The sequence below is a fragment of the Bos javanicus genome, chromosome 13 (genome assembly GCF_032452875.1).
Source record: "Bos javanicus breed banteng chromosome 13, ARS-OSU_banteng_1.0, whole genome shotgun sequence".
Taxonomy (NCBI): domain Eukaryota; kingdom Metazoa; phylum Chordata; class Mammalia; order Artiodactyla; family Bovidae; genus Bos; species Bos javanicus.
This window is the reverse complement of record NC_083880.1, coordinates 23,766,020-23,784,625: the sequence shown is the minus strand read 5'-3', so window position 1 is coordinate 23,784,625 and position 18,606 is coordinate 23,766,020. Positions and strand designations below refer to the sequence as shown.

The window sequence follows — 18,606 nt, the reverse complement described above, 5'->3', positions numbered from 1 at the left end:
TTACAAGATTACAAAATTGTTTCCAAATAAGAGCCAATATTCGTTAATATATATATATATATTAATATATGGAATAAGAAAATAGATATCAGATAGTAAAAATCAGATACAATTTTTAGGTGATCTTCCCCCACCACCACAAACTTGCTAAGAAAATTAGTAGAAGACAGTAAGAAAAAAGGTATACTGCCTCTATCATATTCTTTATTATTAGAACGTTAGGTTGCTACCACCATCATAAAATATGAACTTAAGTATATAAATTGGAGCAGTATCCCCATTTTATAAATAAATTGATGTAATACAAACAGTTCTTAGAAAGCTTGTTTAGAAGGTACTTGAACGGGGTGGTTATAGGTATTGCACCTAATTTGGACAAATCTGTATACTACAGGCAGTCTACCTAATTTCTTTCTTTAAAAAAAAAAAATCTTTATTTTTTAACTGGGTGTTTTTAATTTTTATTTATTTATTATTTATTTATTTTGACCATACCAAGAGGCATGCAGGATCTTAGTTCCCCAAGCAGGGATCAAATCCATGCCACCCCTACCCCCTTGTCCCCCCACCACAGTGAGTGTGAAGTCCTAACTACTGGACTTCCAGAGAAGTCCCTACCTAATTTCTTAAAGTTTATTATTTTAACCTTCAATGTTATTATATCTCTTTGCTTCCTGGCTCCCCGCAAGCTCTCACTCCCCACCCTTTCCAGAAATAGCAAGATCTGGACAAGAGCATGAAGAGACTTGTACAATCTTCGTGACCTATTCTGGCTCACATTATGGAAAATATTTTCTTAGAAGTGTGCCTGAGGCCATTTTGTACACCTCTGGGGGAGAACCAGGGAAAGTTCCAATTCGCATTTAAACGGCCCCTGCACTAGACTGTCCAGCTGTGATTTGTCCCAGTCGATCCTGGAACACCCTTAACTCTTATCTCATGGTGGTAGTAATTTTAGTTTTTGACTCATTCACTTTCTAAAGCCAATGAACTCTAGGGCAGAAATGTGCAGAGTAAATTATTGGGTGGGAGGAATCCTATGCTTATCAACCAGAGAGTCACAAAGGAATTTTTTTTAAAGGATGAGTCCAGTAAGTGGAAAGAATCTATTTTCAGACACTGATATGAGAGGAGGGGGGAAAAGAGGCTGTTTTGGTTTTTTATCATTAATGGTGAATTTGTATCCCTTTTTTTTAAGTTGTAAAGTCAGGATCCTTTTGTAGAAGCTGAAGCAATTGCAAAACTTGTTAAGTCTAGGGGATCTGGTATGACATAATTATTGTTTGGTTTCCCTAAGAAATTAATTAAAGTTAAAATAGTATCCAGAATTACATTCGTGTCGAGTCATGCACTGCAGTTCTTTTACCCCTTGGGTCTTTACTGATCTTGAATTCTGTGCGCTTATCTGGCCTGTTCTCATTGTTCAGCCTATCCACTTCATTGTTATTATAGTTGAATTGTGTTTTAAAATATGCACTCATATTTAAGTGGTAGGAAATGTTCGGGAGATAAACTAAGTCCTCTTCAATCTGTGTCTTGAGATTTTGAGGAGGAATAAATAGGTCTTTTAAGATAATTCCCACTCTTGTCATATCCAACTTGCTCCAGTCTGGGATGTCATACCTCCATACCCAGCACCATGCCCTGTGGCTTCATGTTCTGGGTGCCTCTTTTTGCATCTGAATATGGCATAATTTGTGTTAAGTTGTCTCTATTATAATCAGATTAAATATTTCAGTGTCTATACTACATGTGTGAGATTTCCTCATCTGTGTTTTTTCAGTCCTTTTTGTTTAAGCTTGCCTGAATGAAAACCAATAGAATTCTGTATTCATCTGGGGACACAGACAGTATTTAGAGTGAAATACATCTAAATTAATGAAGTGCCATTAGTAATGCCTCACAATTTGTAAACATATTCTTGACTCAAAAAAAAGCCTTATGAATTTGTGAAGTTGATGCTTTAAATGTCTCAGTGTGGAAACGCTGTGTGGGGACATGTCTGTATGCCTTTACTTTAGAACCATTACCAGCTGGGTCTCACTTATTTATTTCTTGTCCAGTAGTTGTTTATTATTCTCCTTTTTGCAGCTTACCTGCAACTTGGTTTTCTTGCCAGTATGAATTCAGTGTTACATCTGCAGGAATGACACCCATTGCAATCAGCAGATTTAATCCACAAAACAAATAAGAAAACATACTTCACAGTGTCCAAGGTAACTTGACTGGGATAGAAATTTGAATGTTTTGCTGAAGACAGTGATCAAGATACCTTTTCTGAGTGGGGTCATATGGTTTGTTACAAAAGGAAAAGTCACATGACTTTTACTGTACCATGTGTTAATCATATTTTTTCATAAGGGAAAACTCAGCCATTTGCTTTAATACATAATTGCTTGAGAAATTGATTTTGTATCCTTTAAGGATACTCTTTAGGATTCATTAAGGTTTAATGGAACGTTGAGGAATATTTATTTTCCTTTTTTTTTTAAATTGAAGTATAGTTGATTTACAATATTTCCCTTTTTTTTTTTTTTTTGAAATGATAAGGAATGTCAGAGAAGTGAACTTCTCAGAAATACAGGTCTTTCCAAATTTAGATTGCACTTATTAAAATTACAGCTGAGGTTAATTGTAGGTTGTGGTGCATATTCAATTAAACATGCATTTAATCATTTATTCTAAACATCTATGTAATTACTCCTTAGAGGAAAAACAGGACAAGACTCCTTTAGAAGCTTTTAACACAGTGAAGACTTGAATTGTGGGTGGACAGCTTTGTCACTTGCTCAGAGGCCATCAGAATCTCCAAAGGATCTTAGGGCCCGCCAGCCTCGCTCTCTGATTTGCATATTTGAGGTAGCTCATCTGAGTTGCCTGACTGAAGAGGTTTTAGACAGGACTAGTTTACCTAATCTCACTAAGCCTCAATTTTCTTATCTGGAAAATGGAGACAATACTAACAGCACCTACTCCATTTGGTTGAAGACTGGGTGATCTACTGTGTCTGCTGCTGCTGCTGCTGCTACTTCTGCTAAGTCGCTTCAGTCGTGTCCGACTGTATGCGACCCCATAGACGGCAGCCCACCAGGCTCCACTGTCCCTGGGATTCTCCAGGCAAGAACACTGGAGTGGGTTGCCATTTACTTCTCCAATGCATAAAAGAGAAAGTGAAAGTGAAGTCGCTCAGTCGTGTCCGACTCTTTGCGACCCCATGGACTGCAGCCTACCAGGCTCCTCTGTCCATGGATTCTCCAGGCAAGAGTACTGGAGTGACTGTGTCTAGAGTGCTGAATGTGATGCTTGTCAGATGTCCACGAAGTGTGAGCAGCAAGGTTAATGCCAAATATTAACAGGAGTCAAGGTCAAGGGGAGCCTAGACCTCACCAGCTCCTCCCATCCTCTCTCCACCCCCTCCATGTCAAAGGTATCTTTCCCCTCTACACACTCCTCCCGACACCACCCCCTCCCCATCGTCCCCACTTCACCCCCTGCAGAGCTATAACACAATCAAGAACATTTGGACACTTTGAACTGATCCTTTCACTCACACTCCCATCCCCGCTTTGCCCTTGTGTCTATTGAGGTTCACAACAAAGCCGCTTTATTTAATGTCTGATGCTGGGCCCCGGCACTGTCCACGCTGATGCCCGATGGCTAAGCAGAAAGTCTGGGCAGGTCCACACCAGCCTGTTTACTACACTGTGCCTGGCACAGTGTAAACATGAACAAGAGGCCCTTCCCAGGGCACCCAGAGACCCAGCCTACTGCTCCTCTGTGAGGGTATCTGCAATAAACTTTTATGATCATAAGCTTTGTAGGACCATGGACGTGACTGTCATTACAAACAGAAAATGAAAACTATTTTCCTAAGTAGTTTGACAACTATTAAGTACTTCACAAGAATAAAGTGATATTACACCTTTGTTGTGAGAGTTTGTTCAATATTTGTTACCCAAAGGAACCGTAAATGTGGCCTTAATAATAGAACTTCAGTTTATTATTTAAGTAACCTAATAAAAGTTAAATAAGTAAACTCCAAAAGTACTTTTATCTCCATAAATTAAAAACCATTTAGATTTCATGATGTGTGCCTCTTCCTATGGGGGTGTGTTATTTTTTCCTCCAAAGTAGTAATGGTTAAACCAAATATTTTTTATTTCTTTTATAAATATTATATAGCATATATAAATGAAACTATGTGTTTGTGTTTCCAGTATCTATGGAATAGCTATAAAGCAGAAAGAAAAGTATAACTGCTTTGTTAAAATACTGATGCAACCTAATGATGATAAACCATTATCTGCCAGTTTCCAGATAGGCTATATAGAATGGTTAGACCAGGTAGAATGCCAAACTGAAGATTCTGAAACCCAAGAATATTGTTCTAAAGTCAAGATCACAGTCCCTCACTCTACGTGGAATACAGAAGAAATAGAATCAACCCAACCTTATTCAAGTTGATACAGCTCATTGTCAACCTGCATCAGCTCATTCATGTGAATCAGAGACAAGAATATATTTTAGTTTGTGTGATGTCACATCAACAGGTTACAGGAGAGAATTATCCAGGCCTTTCAATGATCAGGCAGTGCTGTCATGAATATGTCTGGTAAAACTGATGAATGACTGGTGAGTCCTGTACATAAAAAAATAAAGTGTGCTTGTAGAAAAAAGAGGGGGCTCAAGGATACACTATCGAAAAGTATCATTTACTAATTAAGAGCTTCCTTTAAGCGGTTGGTCCTGTGGTTTGTGAAGTGTTTGTTTACACGTCATTAAATCTAGCTACTCACCTGACCGAGGGGTGAGGGGAGAGGATTTATGGGGAAGGAGAAACTTGAAAGAAATGTGAAGGCATCGTGAAGGAAAGGCAGTCTGGACAAGATGCCTGTGGAGTAGCTGGTAACTGTCTAATATTATACAAGTCAGTGTCAAATCCTTCTTGATGATGAAGGCCAGGCTGTACCAGGATATGCTGTCATTTGCACAGTGAGGCTTAGACTGGAGGACTAAGGGTCTCTCTTAATTTCATCATCTCATTATTTTTTTCATATTTATTGATTTGGCTGCACCAAGTCTTAGTTGGAGCACATGGGATCTAGTTCCTGACCAGGGAGGGAACCTGGGCCCCCTGCATTGGGAACTCAGAGTCTTAGCCACTAGACCATCAGTTCAGTTCAGTTCAGTCGCTCAGTCCTGTCCGACTCTTTGCGACCCCGTGAATTGCAGCACGCCAGGCCTCCCTGTCCATCACCAATTCCTGAAGTTCACTCAGACTCACGTCCATCGAGTCGGTGATGCCATCCAGCCATCTCATCCTCTGTCGTCCCCTTCTCCTCCTGCCCCCAATCCCTCCCAGCATCAGAGTCTTTTCCAATGAGTCAACTCTTCGCATGAGGTGGCCAAAGTACTGGAGTTTCAGCTTTAGCATCATTCCTTCCAAAGAACACCCAGGACTGATCTCCTTTAGGATGGACTGGTTGGATCTCCTTGCAGTCCAAGGGACTCTCAAGAGTCTTCTCCAACACCACAGTTCAAAAGCATCAATTCTTCAGTGCTCAGCTTTTTTCACAGTCCAACTCTCACATCCATACATGACTACTGGAAAAACCATAGCCTTGACTAGATGGACCTTTGTTGGCAAAGTAATGTCTCTGCTTTTCAATATGCTATCTAGATTGGTCGTAACTTTTCTTCCAAGGAGTAAGCGTCTTTTAATTTCATGGCTGCAATCACCATCTGCAGTGATTTTGGAGCCCCCCAAAATAAAGTCTGACACTGTTTCCACTGTTTCCCCATCTATTTCCCGTGAAGTGATGGGACCAGATGCCGTGATCTTAGTTTTCTGAATGTTGAGCTTTAAGCCAACTTTTTCACTCTCCTCTTTCACTTTCATCAAGAGGCTCTTTAGTTCTTCTTCACTTTCTGCCAAAAGGGTGGTGTCATCTACATATCTGAGGTTATTAATATTTCTCCCAGCAATCTTGATTCCAGCTTGTGCTTCTTCCAGCCCAGCATTTCTCATGATGTACTACTCTGCATATAAGTTAAATAAGCAGGGTGACAATATTCAGCCTTGATGTACTCCTTTTCCTATCTGGAACCAGTCTGTTGTTCCGTGTCCAGTTCTAACTGTTGCTTCCTGACCTGCGTACAGGTTTCTCAAGAGGCAGGTCAGGTGGTCTGGTATTCCCATCTCTTTCAGAATTGACCACCAGGAAGTCCCAAATTTCATCATCTTATGATTCTCCATAAACCAAGCTATAAGCACAGTCGGCTTTGATTTCTCGTCTCTTTTTTCCTCTAATAATGAGGGCCAAGCGTTCCCTCCTTCGTGGGGGGAACTCCTGGTTTGTGAAGATGGAATTTGTCGAAGTGTATTGAAATGAAACACTAGTAATGCCTCTCCATCCTTCAAGAGCCACGCTGGCTTCACGGCCTCCCAGAAGCCCTTGAGCACACCTGCCCCAGCCCGCTGCCCTGAGTTCCCGGGACAATTAGTGTCTGGACTCCAGCTTTCCCCTCTCTGCTGCTTCGTCCTTCACTCTGTGTGCTCGTGGCTCCATCAGCTGCAGCAGGAGGCTCTCTGTGGTCAGGGAGGAGGGTTTTGTACTGACTTTCCATTTCCAAGTGATTATCCTAGAATTAACTCCACTGCTCATTCCAGCTAGCAAAAACCTCAAACCCGAAGAAGCCCAGTCCTCCCTAATCAGCACCAGCTCCCTGCAGCCCAGCTCTGGGGAATGTCACTCCTCGGGTTCCCCTGGCGCCCTGTGCATTGACTATCACTGTGCCCCAAAGCCCAGCCACGTTTCTCCCTTCAGACTTGTTCTCCCACATTCTGCAATCACTTTTTCCAGTTCTCTGTGTTTCCTCTAAGCCGCCACATGCCTCCACCCTCAGCCGCCACATGCCTCCACCCTCAGCAGAGCCTCAGGGCTCCTCCTCGGAGGAAAAAGGAACCCCTCTCTGCTCTGGTCAGCTTCTGCCACTTCTTCACGGCCCCCTTTCCCTCTTCTCCTTTTTTTTAGCAAAACAATGGGATGGCCTTCTTTATTGTAAAACACTGTTGGCCACAGATCAGTACAAAGTTAGTGAATGTAGGAAAAGCGGGAGAGGGATTGAGGAAAGGAATTGAGAGTCACTGGTTTGTTTTATAAAAGGGGTGGGCAACATTTAATTTTTTTTGTGGTGGTGGGGGAAAAGTAAAATGAATGTGGAAGTGCTATCAAAAATCTGTGATTCCAATAGCAGAATTAGTTAGTTACTGTTTTGACATTGTTGCTTAGATACACTTGGCATGTACCTGTTGGCTGTTTGGAGGGGCTGCCTCCCCAAAGCCCATTTCCTTCAGGCAGGCTCGGAGCCCAGTGCCCCCAGCCTCCCCAGGAAGGAACATGCCTTCTTTTGACTCAGCCCCTCTCTCCATCCTCACCATCTCTCTCCTTCCAGGCTTCTGAGAAACTAGCCCTGTCCAGGGCGGCCTTCTCCCACCTCCGCTCCTCAGTGTCCCGGGCCTGGTTTCCATTGCTGTCCTCCACCAATCCCCCCGCCCAAGGCCCCCACCCCGACACCTCCAGCTGCCATACTCCAATCCTCGTCCTACTCCACTTCATCCCTTCATCCTCAGGGCCTTGCACCCTCGACTCTACTTCCTGGAAACCCCCTCCGCCTGCCCCCTCCTGCTCCCGGCTGGCGCCTCCTTCACCTCCAGCCCCGCCCTAGTCCTGCCTCTGTCCTGCTTGCTCATGGTCTGATGACCTCCTTCCTCCCAACACCTATCACTGTTGGAACTTGACAGTGGGCACTTCTTCCATTGATATGTGGGCCTCTCTGGACACAGTGTGAGAATGAACAAGGGTCTCTGCATGGCAGCCAGCAGAGTGGATGCTCACATAAAAAGGATGGATGTGGAATACATATCAGTGAGGGAAATTCACAGATCACACATTCCTTTGGGGCTGGAAGGTTGTCATGCTTTTACCACAAAACATTTTTCTGAGCAGGAACCAGATAGAGCAAAAAGGATCCCCAAAGTCTCTCTTCCTGCTGCCTTTCCAAAGAGATACTGTTACCAACACAGATGTCAGCAGCAAGACGGAGGGAGGAATGGATTTCTATGTTCCCACTTCCAGACTGGATTTTGCTTTCTCAGAAATTGTTAGAAGCAGAGATGTGATAGGAATCATTATGTTCTCTCCAACTTCTATTTAATTTGGTGAAAGCAATATGAAGTTGGTTGCTCCTTCACTTTTCCTTGTAACCCTATAAATTTCCTTTGCTTTTATTTATTCTCTTCTATTTCTCTTCTATATTGAGAAATGGATTTAATTGCTATCCAGCTTTGTTCTAACTGTGCTTGTCACAAGACTTGGTTTTCAGTTCTGAATCTTTTTTTTCCCTCTGAACTTTGACAGTCCAGTGCTAGCATCAAGATGTATAGATATTAATTTTTCACAAATATACTCTGTGAAATATTATTTAATATATTTAATATTATTTAATATTATAAGATACTTGAGTAAACTGAATGGGAGAGATTATATGATTTTAAGTTAGTATAGTGTCTTGATTAAGTGGAAGTTTCATAAGTTTTTATAGGCCATAACACAAAGGAGATTTTAATAGTATAGTCTGGGATGGGCTAAACTGATACCTGATAAAGTTATTGCCATAATTTCATAGCAACAGAATTATAATTTGGCTTTGCACAAATACAGTTGACACAGCGTTATCCCAAGAAAACGATTTACTTGAAAAGGTTATAGAGATCATCAGTTTATAGGGCTAATGGTTAAGGTTGTTTGGGGTGAATATAAAGGAGTTATAGGTTGTAATCCAGTTACAATGCATTTAGGGGATTATTTTGATTATCTTAGAACATAAATATTCTCTAAGTATATTTTATCATTTGCTGTTTTAAGCATCTGCTGCTGTTTATACCTGTGGTCCCCAAAACACACCAAGGTGCCCAGGGCACTGCAGCAAATTCCCCAGGAGTGCCCTGGGATATTTTAAAATTTCAAGGGAATTTTATGAATTCCCTTGAATGATCTCAGCATCTGCAAGACACCATGCAAACTACTAATTTGAGAGAGTTCACAATTTCAACTTCATACTACTTCTTGTAGTACAATGATAATCTTTGGGAAACTGGAATCTCAATGGTTATGTTAAAAAAAAAACAAACAAAAACAAGTACCACTTGAAAGTCAGCATGGATCCAGAAATGAGGGTGGTGGTATCCAATCCAAAAATTCATGCAGGGCTCAACATAATATAATTCTATCCATGAGATTTCCCAGGCAAAAATACTGGAGTGAGTTGTCTTTTCCTTCTGCAGGGAATCTTCCTGACTCAGGGATCAAATCGATGTCCCTTGCATTGGCAGGCCAGTTCTTTACCACTGAGCCACCAGGGAAGACACATTAAGTATTATGTGAATATAATATATATTTTATAACTATTGCTGATAGCTTGCATGCACGTTTTGTCATAGGGGTTTTTTTTTAAAGTATTAAAGTACTTAATTTTTAGAACAAGCAATTTTTCAACATGATTCAAAAATCAAAAAACATAAAAAGAGGACATCCCTGGTGGTACAGTGGATAAGAATCTGCCTGCCAAGGCAGGGGACATGGGTTTGATCCCTGGTCCAGGAAGATTCCACGTGCTGAGGAGCAATGAAACCCGTGAGCCACAACTTCTGAGCCTTTGCACTCTAGAGCCCTCGAGCTATAACTACTGAGCCTACGTGCTGTAACTGCTGAAACCTATGCACCCACAGCCCAAGCCCCGCAACAAGAGGCCACTGCAGTGAGAAACCGGAACCCCACATTGAAGAGTAGCCCCCCACTTGCCAAAACTAGAGAAAGCCCAAGTGTAGCAACGAAGACCCAATTCAACCAAAAATAAATAAAATGAATTTTTTTTTAAAAAAAAGCACAAAAAGGAACACAGTGAGAAGTCTCCCCATCTTGGTTGATGGCAGCTCCATCTTCTGACTGTTTAGAGCCTTTTAGACCAAAGTGTCTTTCTGACACTCCCCCATCCAGAACTACAGGAAATCACGTTGTCTCTACTTTCAGTAAATACCCACAATCTGATTCCCCATCTCTAACTACACTGCTGTCATCATGGTCAAAACAGCCTATTACAGGAATTCTCTGGTGGTGCAGTGGTTAAGACTCTGGGCTTCCACTGGTAGGGGCCTGGGTTCCACTCCTGGTCAGAGAACTAAGATCCTGCATGCCATGCCAAAACAACAAAAATGGTAACAACAAAAACCAGGCTGTTACTACACTTCCTTGTAACTGGTCTCCCTATTTCCATGCTTGTGCCCCTGCCCCACCACCATGATCTTTTTAAACCCTGAGTTAACTGATTTCATTGCTTTATCACCCAGAAGCTGCAATGGTTCCCATATCTCTTAGAGTAAAAGCCAGAGTCTTTCTAGTGACATGCAAGGCCCCACAGAAACCACTTCCCCTTACCCGTAACCTCAGCTCTTACTGTCTCTCCCCTCATTAATCTGCTTCAGCCACACTGGCCTCCTTGTCCCAAGCATTCGAGGCATGTCCCCACCCCAGGGCCTTTGCACTGCCATGTCAAATCTCATCTTCTCCAAACCTTGGCCTACTGGAATCCACGCTGTTTTAAATAGTGCAGTGACCCTCCCCGTGTACTGATGAGCATTCCCTAGTTTTTCTGTCCTGTCTGTCTCCTTTTTCTATAGCCTTTTAACCTAGTAGATCACTCGTTTCTAACATGGTAGTTTACCAAGTTTATTGTTTTATCTTCTGACTCTTCCCACTAAAACAGAAGCTACAGACGGCAGGCATCTTAGTCTGTTTTGTTCCACCACGTAACCCAAGCATCTGGAAGAATAATACTTGGCAATAATAGGTGTGCAACAAGTACCAAGTGATTGATATTCAGTACGTTGTGTAAACCCCTAACTTTCTTCATTTGTGTCTGTCTGAACTATATCAATAAAAGCGTATGTAAATGTGCCTCTTTAATAACGGATTGCCCATTTTCCCTGAGGTTCTAACAATTTTTGCTCTATACTCTCAGATTAATTAGGTCCTTATACCATAGGAATCTTGTCTTCCTGGCTAGTTGAACCTTTTATCACTGTGTCCAGACCTTCTTTGTCCTCAGTAATGGTTTTGTCTTAGAGTTATTCATTTATTTGATATTAATAAAACTAGGCTAGCTTTCAAGCAATTTTTAGTACTATGTAATATATTTTTTCTATTCCTTAAATTTTGATGTATTTGACAACTTATGTTTTAAGTTGTCTCATGCACATCACTTGTAGTTTTTAATTCATTTTGACAACCTTTAGTTTTAACTGCTAGTTTATTTATGCCTGTTGTGATTATGTATATATCCAGATTTATTTCTATCAGTAACTTTCTATTTGTCCCACTTTTGCTGTGCAAAAATTTTTTTTCTTCCTGCTTGTGTTTCTTTTTTTTTAATTGAGTTTTTTCTTACTCTATTTTTCTGTTTGGAAGTTATATACTGTGTTTCCTATTCTTTTAATGTTTGAGCTTAAACTTATTGCATAATACTTAACGTCTACAGTTAATATCTTACCTCTCCTCCTGAATAAAACATGAGCACTATAACCACTATTCTTTATTTATTTTCAAATTTTTGACTGTGCCACACAGCATGTGGGATCTTAGTTCCCTGTCCAGGGATCGAACCCATGCTCCCAGAATTGGAAGCTCGGAGTCTTAACCACTGGACCACCAGGGAAGTCCCTTCTTCACACACTTTATGCATAGTCTTAATTTTCTATTCTGTATTGATTGTTCTACTAGCTGAAGTCTTGAACATAATATCAAGTTTTCTGTTAACTCTCATTTCTTTGTGCCCCCAAATTTGATTGAACTTCATCTGTGGGAATCCTGAAGGACTGTGTTAGGAGTGCTTTCTTCCAGGCACCATTTGCATTTATTTCTTCTGGGCGTCAGGACCACTTTTGCTTCCTTCAAGAGTTCTAGTTTAGTGCTGCAGTCTTGGGTTGAGCTCCCCAGCTATCCTTTGACCCAAACTGTGAATTTGGCATTTATCTTCACAGAAGCCCCTCCTTTCAGGCTTACTTAATGGTCTCCACATGCCCTATGGATTAAACTCACTTTAGGGGAAGGAGCGGGCCTTAACGATTTCCTGTACTTTCTATGAACCCAGCAATGGGTTAACAACTGTGATGTATCGAGAAACTCATTTTGCTTTTTGTTTTTGTAACTAAGAACCCCTGCCATGCATCTTCCATTTACTTTGCAAAGATATTACTTTGCTGACAAAGATCCATAGAGTCAAAGCTATGGTTTTTCCAGTAGACATGTACAGATGTGAGAGTTGGACCATAAAGAAGACCAAGCAACGAAGAATTGATACTTTTGAACTGTGGTGCTGGAGAAGACTCTTAAGAGTCCCTTGGACTGCAAGGAGATCAAACCAGTCAATCCTAAAGAACATCAACTCTGAATATTCATTGGAAGGACTGATGCTGAAGCTCCAATACTTTGGCCACCTGATGCGAAGAGTTGACTCATTGGAAAAGAACTTGATGCTGGGAAAGATTGAAGGCAATGAGAAGAGGGTGGCAGAGAATGAGATAGTTAGATAGCATCACCGACTCAATGGACATGAATCTGAGCAAACTCCAAGAGATAGTGAAGGACAAGGAAGCCTGCAGTCCATGGGGTTGCAAACTTAACGACTGAACATAAACCTTTAAGATGATTTTTATTACTAGTAACCAGGGAATTATCACTTGGGAGCTAAATACAGAAATAATTAACCAAGAGAAGGTTCAGCTTTTTCAATCAAAAAGTGTCAAAAGCTGTCCCAGCCATTCATGGGAATGTAAACCGAGATGGATTAACCTCTTGTTCTCTGTAATCACATAAAGATGTGCCTTTGTCTTGACCCCTGTCCAACCCACTTCCCTGTCATCTAACCCCATGGCCATGCGTTTCTTTTCTTTTCTTCCTGAAGGTTCCTCTTCTGGTAAATTCATGTCCCACCCTAATATTTATTTTAAAATTAGGTCCCATAAGAAAGGTAAAGACCGTATAGATAACAGTGTGCCTTTTGAGTACCTCTGAAGTATAAAGAAATAGTCATATCCACTAATTCAACAAATTCTTTCTTTATGTGGCTGTGCCGGGTCTTAGTTGCAACAGGGTCTTCGATGTTCATTGCAGCAGGTGGGTTCTAGTTCCCTGACCAGGGGTCAACCCAGGTCCCCTGCATTGGGAACAGGAAGTCTTAGCCACTGGACAACCAACAAAGGAAGTCCCCCCACAAATATTTGTATCAGAAATTAAAAGGCTGTCTTTCTCAGATAGTATTTACAGAGGGACGTTGCCCTGGACATGTGATCAAAGGAGCTGTGGGTTGAGGCTCTGGAGAGGACGTGGGAAGATGGATAGAGAGGAGCTGGGATAGCTGGCTGTGAGGGTTCACCCTCCAGAACCCCTCTCTTGCCCCTGCCATCCTGGAGGCCGGTGCCAGGCAGGGATGAGCAGGGGAAATCGGAGCTGGGTGTGAGGTGGGAGACCGTGGTGGTGGTGGTGGTGGTGGCCGAGGAGAGGGTGAGGGAAGCAGCTGCACGATGGGAACAGGGAGGAAAGTGGTCTGGGAAGTGCGAGCACCCACCAGGTTTCCTTGGAAAATGAAGTGTTCAAGATAAGTGCTTCCCCCCTAGATGCTAACAACCTGTGCCATTTATTCTGTTTTCCTAGATCAATGAACTGAGCCATGTTCAAATCCCTGTTATGTTGATGCCAGATGACTTCAAAGCCTATTCAAAGATAAAGGTGGACAATCACCTTTTTAACAAGTAAGTACAAGCACGACCTTTTGTAGAACTAACGTGGCTGCCAGGAGTATGGTTTTTGTGAATTTCTATAATCACATTATTTTTCAATGGGTGGGAGTAAAGTTTTGCTGATGAAGTTAATCCTGTGATAAACACAGCCATCTGTCATTTTCAGAGAAGCAACAGCAGGCCCTCTTGGGTAATATCTTTTTGCCATATGGCATATTGTTCTCTATGAATATCTTATATGTTAAAAGTGATATTCTCATTACAATTTAAATGTTTGAAGCTGTAAATTGCTTGGAATTTTTTTTTTAGCAGCTATAGACCTCAGCTATAGACCTTACACAAAAGTCTGCTGATGATTCCTTCATGAACAGAAATGACTGCTTCCTAGAACAATAAGGAATTAAGTTGCATTTTTATAAAATGTAATTGGAAGCCATGTTGGGCATTGAGACTATTTCTCCCTCTTTCGAATGTCGTTTTAGACATCATTAGGGAGCACCTTCTGTGGCACTACACTGTGAGCTGGACATACAGGGATGGATAAGAAATATCCTGCCCTGAGACTTCCCTGGTGGCCCATGGATGGGACTTTGCCTTCCAATGCAAGGGACACAGGTTTAATCCCTGGTCAGGGAGCTGACAGTCCTACATGCCTCAAGGCCAAAAAATCAAAACCTAAAAAAAGAAGCAATATTGTAACAAAATTCGGTAATTTTTTTTAAAAGACTTTAAAAATGGTCCACATCAAAAAAAAAAATCTTAAAAAAAAAATTGTTTTTTTTAAAAGAATACTCTGCCCTCAGGGTGTTCAGTCAGGCAAGTGATTAAAAATGGACACATGTACAAATTACCATCATCTCCTATCGTATGTACAGAGTACCACGATAAGGGGGTGTGTGTATGTGTGCATGTGTGAACAAAAAGGAGGAAGCAATTCTGAATAAGTGGGATGAACCCCAGAGAAATCTCTCTCACGTGAGGATCAACTGTGAAATTTCTTAATAGGGCCATTGTTCTAACGTGAAGCTGCTGTGTTAATTATTCTCATAATACTCTTTAAAGGTTGACCTTTTGAGGGGGATCTTTCCATGTGAATTTAGAATTCGGTATTTACATAAAAGATAAAACAGGTCGAGCCAGGAGTGAGAGAAGGTCTTGTTTTGTAAGCTTTAGTCAGAAGGTAACCTATTAGAGGGCTTCCCTTGTGGCTCAGCTGATAAAGAATCTGCTTGCAACGCGGGAGACGTGGGTTCGATCCCTGGGTTGGGAAGATCCCCTGGCGAAGGGAAAGGCCACCCACTTCAGTATTCTGGCCTGGAGAATTCCATGGACTGTATAGTGCATGGGGTCACAAAGAGCCAGATGAGACTGAGGGACTTTCACTTCACTTCAACCTGTTAGGAGTGGGGAGCATGCTTTGTACTCTGCTGCCCTTCCCTCCCTCTGCAAGCCTTTTGCTTCTCTTTTATTGTCCCCCCTGAATGTCTGTCCCTTCTGCCCCCGGATCTTACTGTGGGTTGCAGCAGCTATAGACCTCAGTTCTCTAACACAATCGCGTTCAAGCAAGTTCTCTTCTCGCTTGAAGCCCATCTGTGCCTGCTGTGGGTGGGGTGCTCCAAGCACATCGTTGGCTGCAGGTGAGCAGGATGGTGGCACATTCACTGTTTGTACATCTGAACTTTATTCCACGATCTGATTGTTTCAGAGAAAACATGCCGAGCCACTTCAAGTTTAAGGAATACTGCCCCATGGTTTTCCGTAACCTGCGGGAGAGGTTTGGAATCGATGATCAGGATTTCCAGGTGAGTTGCTTTCATAACATTTATCTCAAATGGGTTTCACTCATGCCTTTTGCTCCGTAAAATAGAATTCATGTTTTTTTCATGTCAAGTAATAGTAACTTTCATTTTCTAGAAGAATTTTTAAGTGTGCTTTCTGAAATAAAAGGTTCTTTCAGTTAGGGCCCGTTATCAGTATGATCTCATTGTAATTTCATTGCATTTTTTCCCGAGGCCCCCGTAGGGCCCTGCGGTGCAGAATGGCTTAGTGACAGCCGCGCTGCTGTCGCCAGCCAGAGCCCACCGGCCTGCGGGACACTTCTGTGTTTGCGCCCTCCTGCTCTTGCGCCCCACCACGTGAAGATGTGCCCTGCTGCCTTCCTCCCCACGTTTGCCCGGGAGTCAATTTTGACTTCTAAAATCGAGTCATGGGCTGTTGGACCTGCTGATGCATGGCCATTTCTCCTGAAATGCACCTGGCGTCAGTTACCTGATTTTCAGAGAGCCGGCCAGATTCGTGAAGGCCAAGGATTTTTTTTAAGAGCAGAAGTCTAAGTCAGGAGATACCAGGGCTGCTTCCTGGTCTTTTGTGACAGTCTAGTCATTTTATTGTGTGAATACTGACTTGTTTAATTAATTAATTAATTTGTACTTTTTGGCCACAACACGTGGCTTGTGGGATCCTAGTTCCTTGACCAGGGATGGAACCCCACCCTTGGCAGGCAAAGTGTGCAGTCCTAAGGACTGGACTGCTGAGAATTCCTGTACCGATTTATTTTAAATCTAGTAAACACTTTCTCTCATTTGTCCCAAACCAGAAATTCTAACTTATCCTCCATCACGTTTCATATTCCCTGGGTGACCTTGCAAGGTGAATATTGCAACAGCTTATCCCGTACTTTCTCTTAAAGAGTAAGTCCTCAAGGCAAATCAAGCTTAGTTAATAGACTTTGCTATACATCTGTGGCCTCCCCGTCCTGTCCCACTGTTGAAAGTTTTCAAGAATTTCTCATAGGCTCATTCATGCCTGAGAAGCCTTCAAACCACCATGTTTTGAAAAAGGATCCCTAGGCTGGGAAAGTCCCCTGGACAACCTACTCCAGTATTCTTGCCTGGAAAATCCCATGGACAGAGGAGCCTGGCGGGCTAGAGTCCATAGAGTTGCACGGATTTGGACACAACTGAAGCGACTTAGCACACACACACACACACACACATATGATGCTGGCCAGGCTGCGGGTGACATTCCCTCCTCTGTGGACCAGGCCCAGGTTCTGAGCAGAGACTCCAGTGTGCCCCAGAGAGGGTGGAAGGGAAGCCTGCAGGGAGGATGTAGTCACGAGATTTGCTTTTAAAAACTGAGGTGGAGCCAGCATTCATGTGTGGGCTTCATGTGTAAGAGAGAAAGAACGTCAGTCACACTTGGACTTGACGTTTACTGCTGCAAAAGCAAGTCACCTTTAAAGGATAAATTTTGGAATAGTAATATATTAGAAGATATATATAGAGAGAATATATTTCATATAAAATAAAAAGGAATAATTCTCTATTATGTAAGAACTGTTAACTACATTTCAAGAGGCCATGTGAAAATAAACTATGTACCTTAAAAAGAATAACAACTGATAACTGACTTCCTAAGAAAATCTACTCTCTCTGACACTGCATTCAAGTGTGTTTCTTCCTTTGTTCACCTTCCCCTCTTTAAAAAAAATTTTTTTTTCAAATAAAATAGCTACACTGGCGTTTCACGGAAACTGACTTTCAGGGCCAACGCAACAGGATCTTGTTAGATTCTTCAACTTATTACCACAATGAAGTCATATTTCTTCTGAGAACCAGCCCTGTTAAATGAGATCTAAAAGGGACCCATTAGATCCTTAGTTGCTGAAATATTAGGACACCAGACTGGTTTCCCTCTCTCTTCTCCCTAAAAACAAAACCATGTAAGTTGACATTTAAGTAAGGGCAAATAGCTGAGTACAAACTTTGAAGGCAAATTAGGCAACTGGAGGGTGATTCACATGTAACTAATTGGCAAGTCTGTTAAGCTCTTAGCCTGAGAGATCAGTATAAGGGAAAACCAGTGTGAGTGTAATTAATCATTTGAACACCACTCCTTCCCTCAGCCATGTTTGGTGCTTTTGGCATTTAGATTGCTGCTTTCTCTTTGGCAACTGTATTTTTTTTTTAAGTGGGTGTTTAAAGTAATTTCCGTAAACCAGACATATGCAGTTCCTCCGCACCCACGGATTCCACCTACTGCGGGTTGAATTGCGGTTGGTGGAATCTGCGGTTACGGAATCAGCAGGTAAGGAGGGCGGAGAGTTCAGGCCTCCCTCCCCGTTTCTGTGTTCCTTTCTCAATGTCTATACCTCTTAAAATACATTCAGCCGGGGCAGGGCCCCTATCTGAAGACAAGATCTTATATGTGAGGCTCAACCCACTTTATTGCCTACTCGGTTTGGAAAAAGGGAGGAACTTGTGCCAACTCTGGCTCTGGGTTGGTGCCTCCGGGCGCCTGCATACACCTAGCCGGGCACGCAGAGGTGCTGCGTGCACGTGTGTGTGGGGGCGGGGCGGTGGCACCGCGTGCACGTGGGTGGGGGTGGGGGTGGGAGCGGCGGCACCGAGTGGGGCCCAGACCGGAGGGGAGGTCGTGTCAGCTCCTCTGTTGTGGAGTCACTTCTCCCGGGACACTTTATTCGTTGTGGCCAGAACGGGTAACAGTTATCAATTGTCACCTAGTATCAAGTTGAACCCTCTTTTCCCAATCTGATTTGGAAAGTGGGATCAATGATCCGAAGTCTCGTCATCTTTTGGAGACTCTGGATTGCTCGAGAGGCCCAGGCCCCTCCATGTTCCCGTTGCCTTGCTGTGTTTATTTTCCTGAAGTGCTTACTTTCTGGACAAAGGACTTTTAAATCTATGTGTAGTAAGGGAGCCCACCATCCAGTTCACATTCAAAGCTTC

At 42.4% G+C, this 18,606-nt stretch overlaps 1 protein-coding gene across 1 annotated transcript in view; it reads left to right on the top strand.

Annotated features, from left to right (window-relative positions):
* The window catches only part of PIP4K2A (phosphatidylinositol-5-phosphate 4-kinase type 2 alpha), a 186,192-nt gene that overhangs the window by 96,998 nt on the left and 70,588 nt on the right, over positions 1–18,606 (top strand). Inside the window, exons 2-3 of the mRNA XM_061435983.1 lie at positions 13,770–13,867; positions 15,561–15,657. Coding sequence (XP_061291967.1) covers positions 13,770–13,867; positions 15,561–15,657 — 195 coding nt within the window. The remainder of the gene's footprint in view (positions 1–13,769; positions 13,868–15,560; positions 15,658–18,606) is intronic.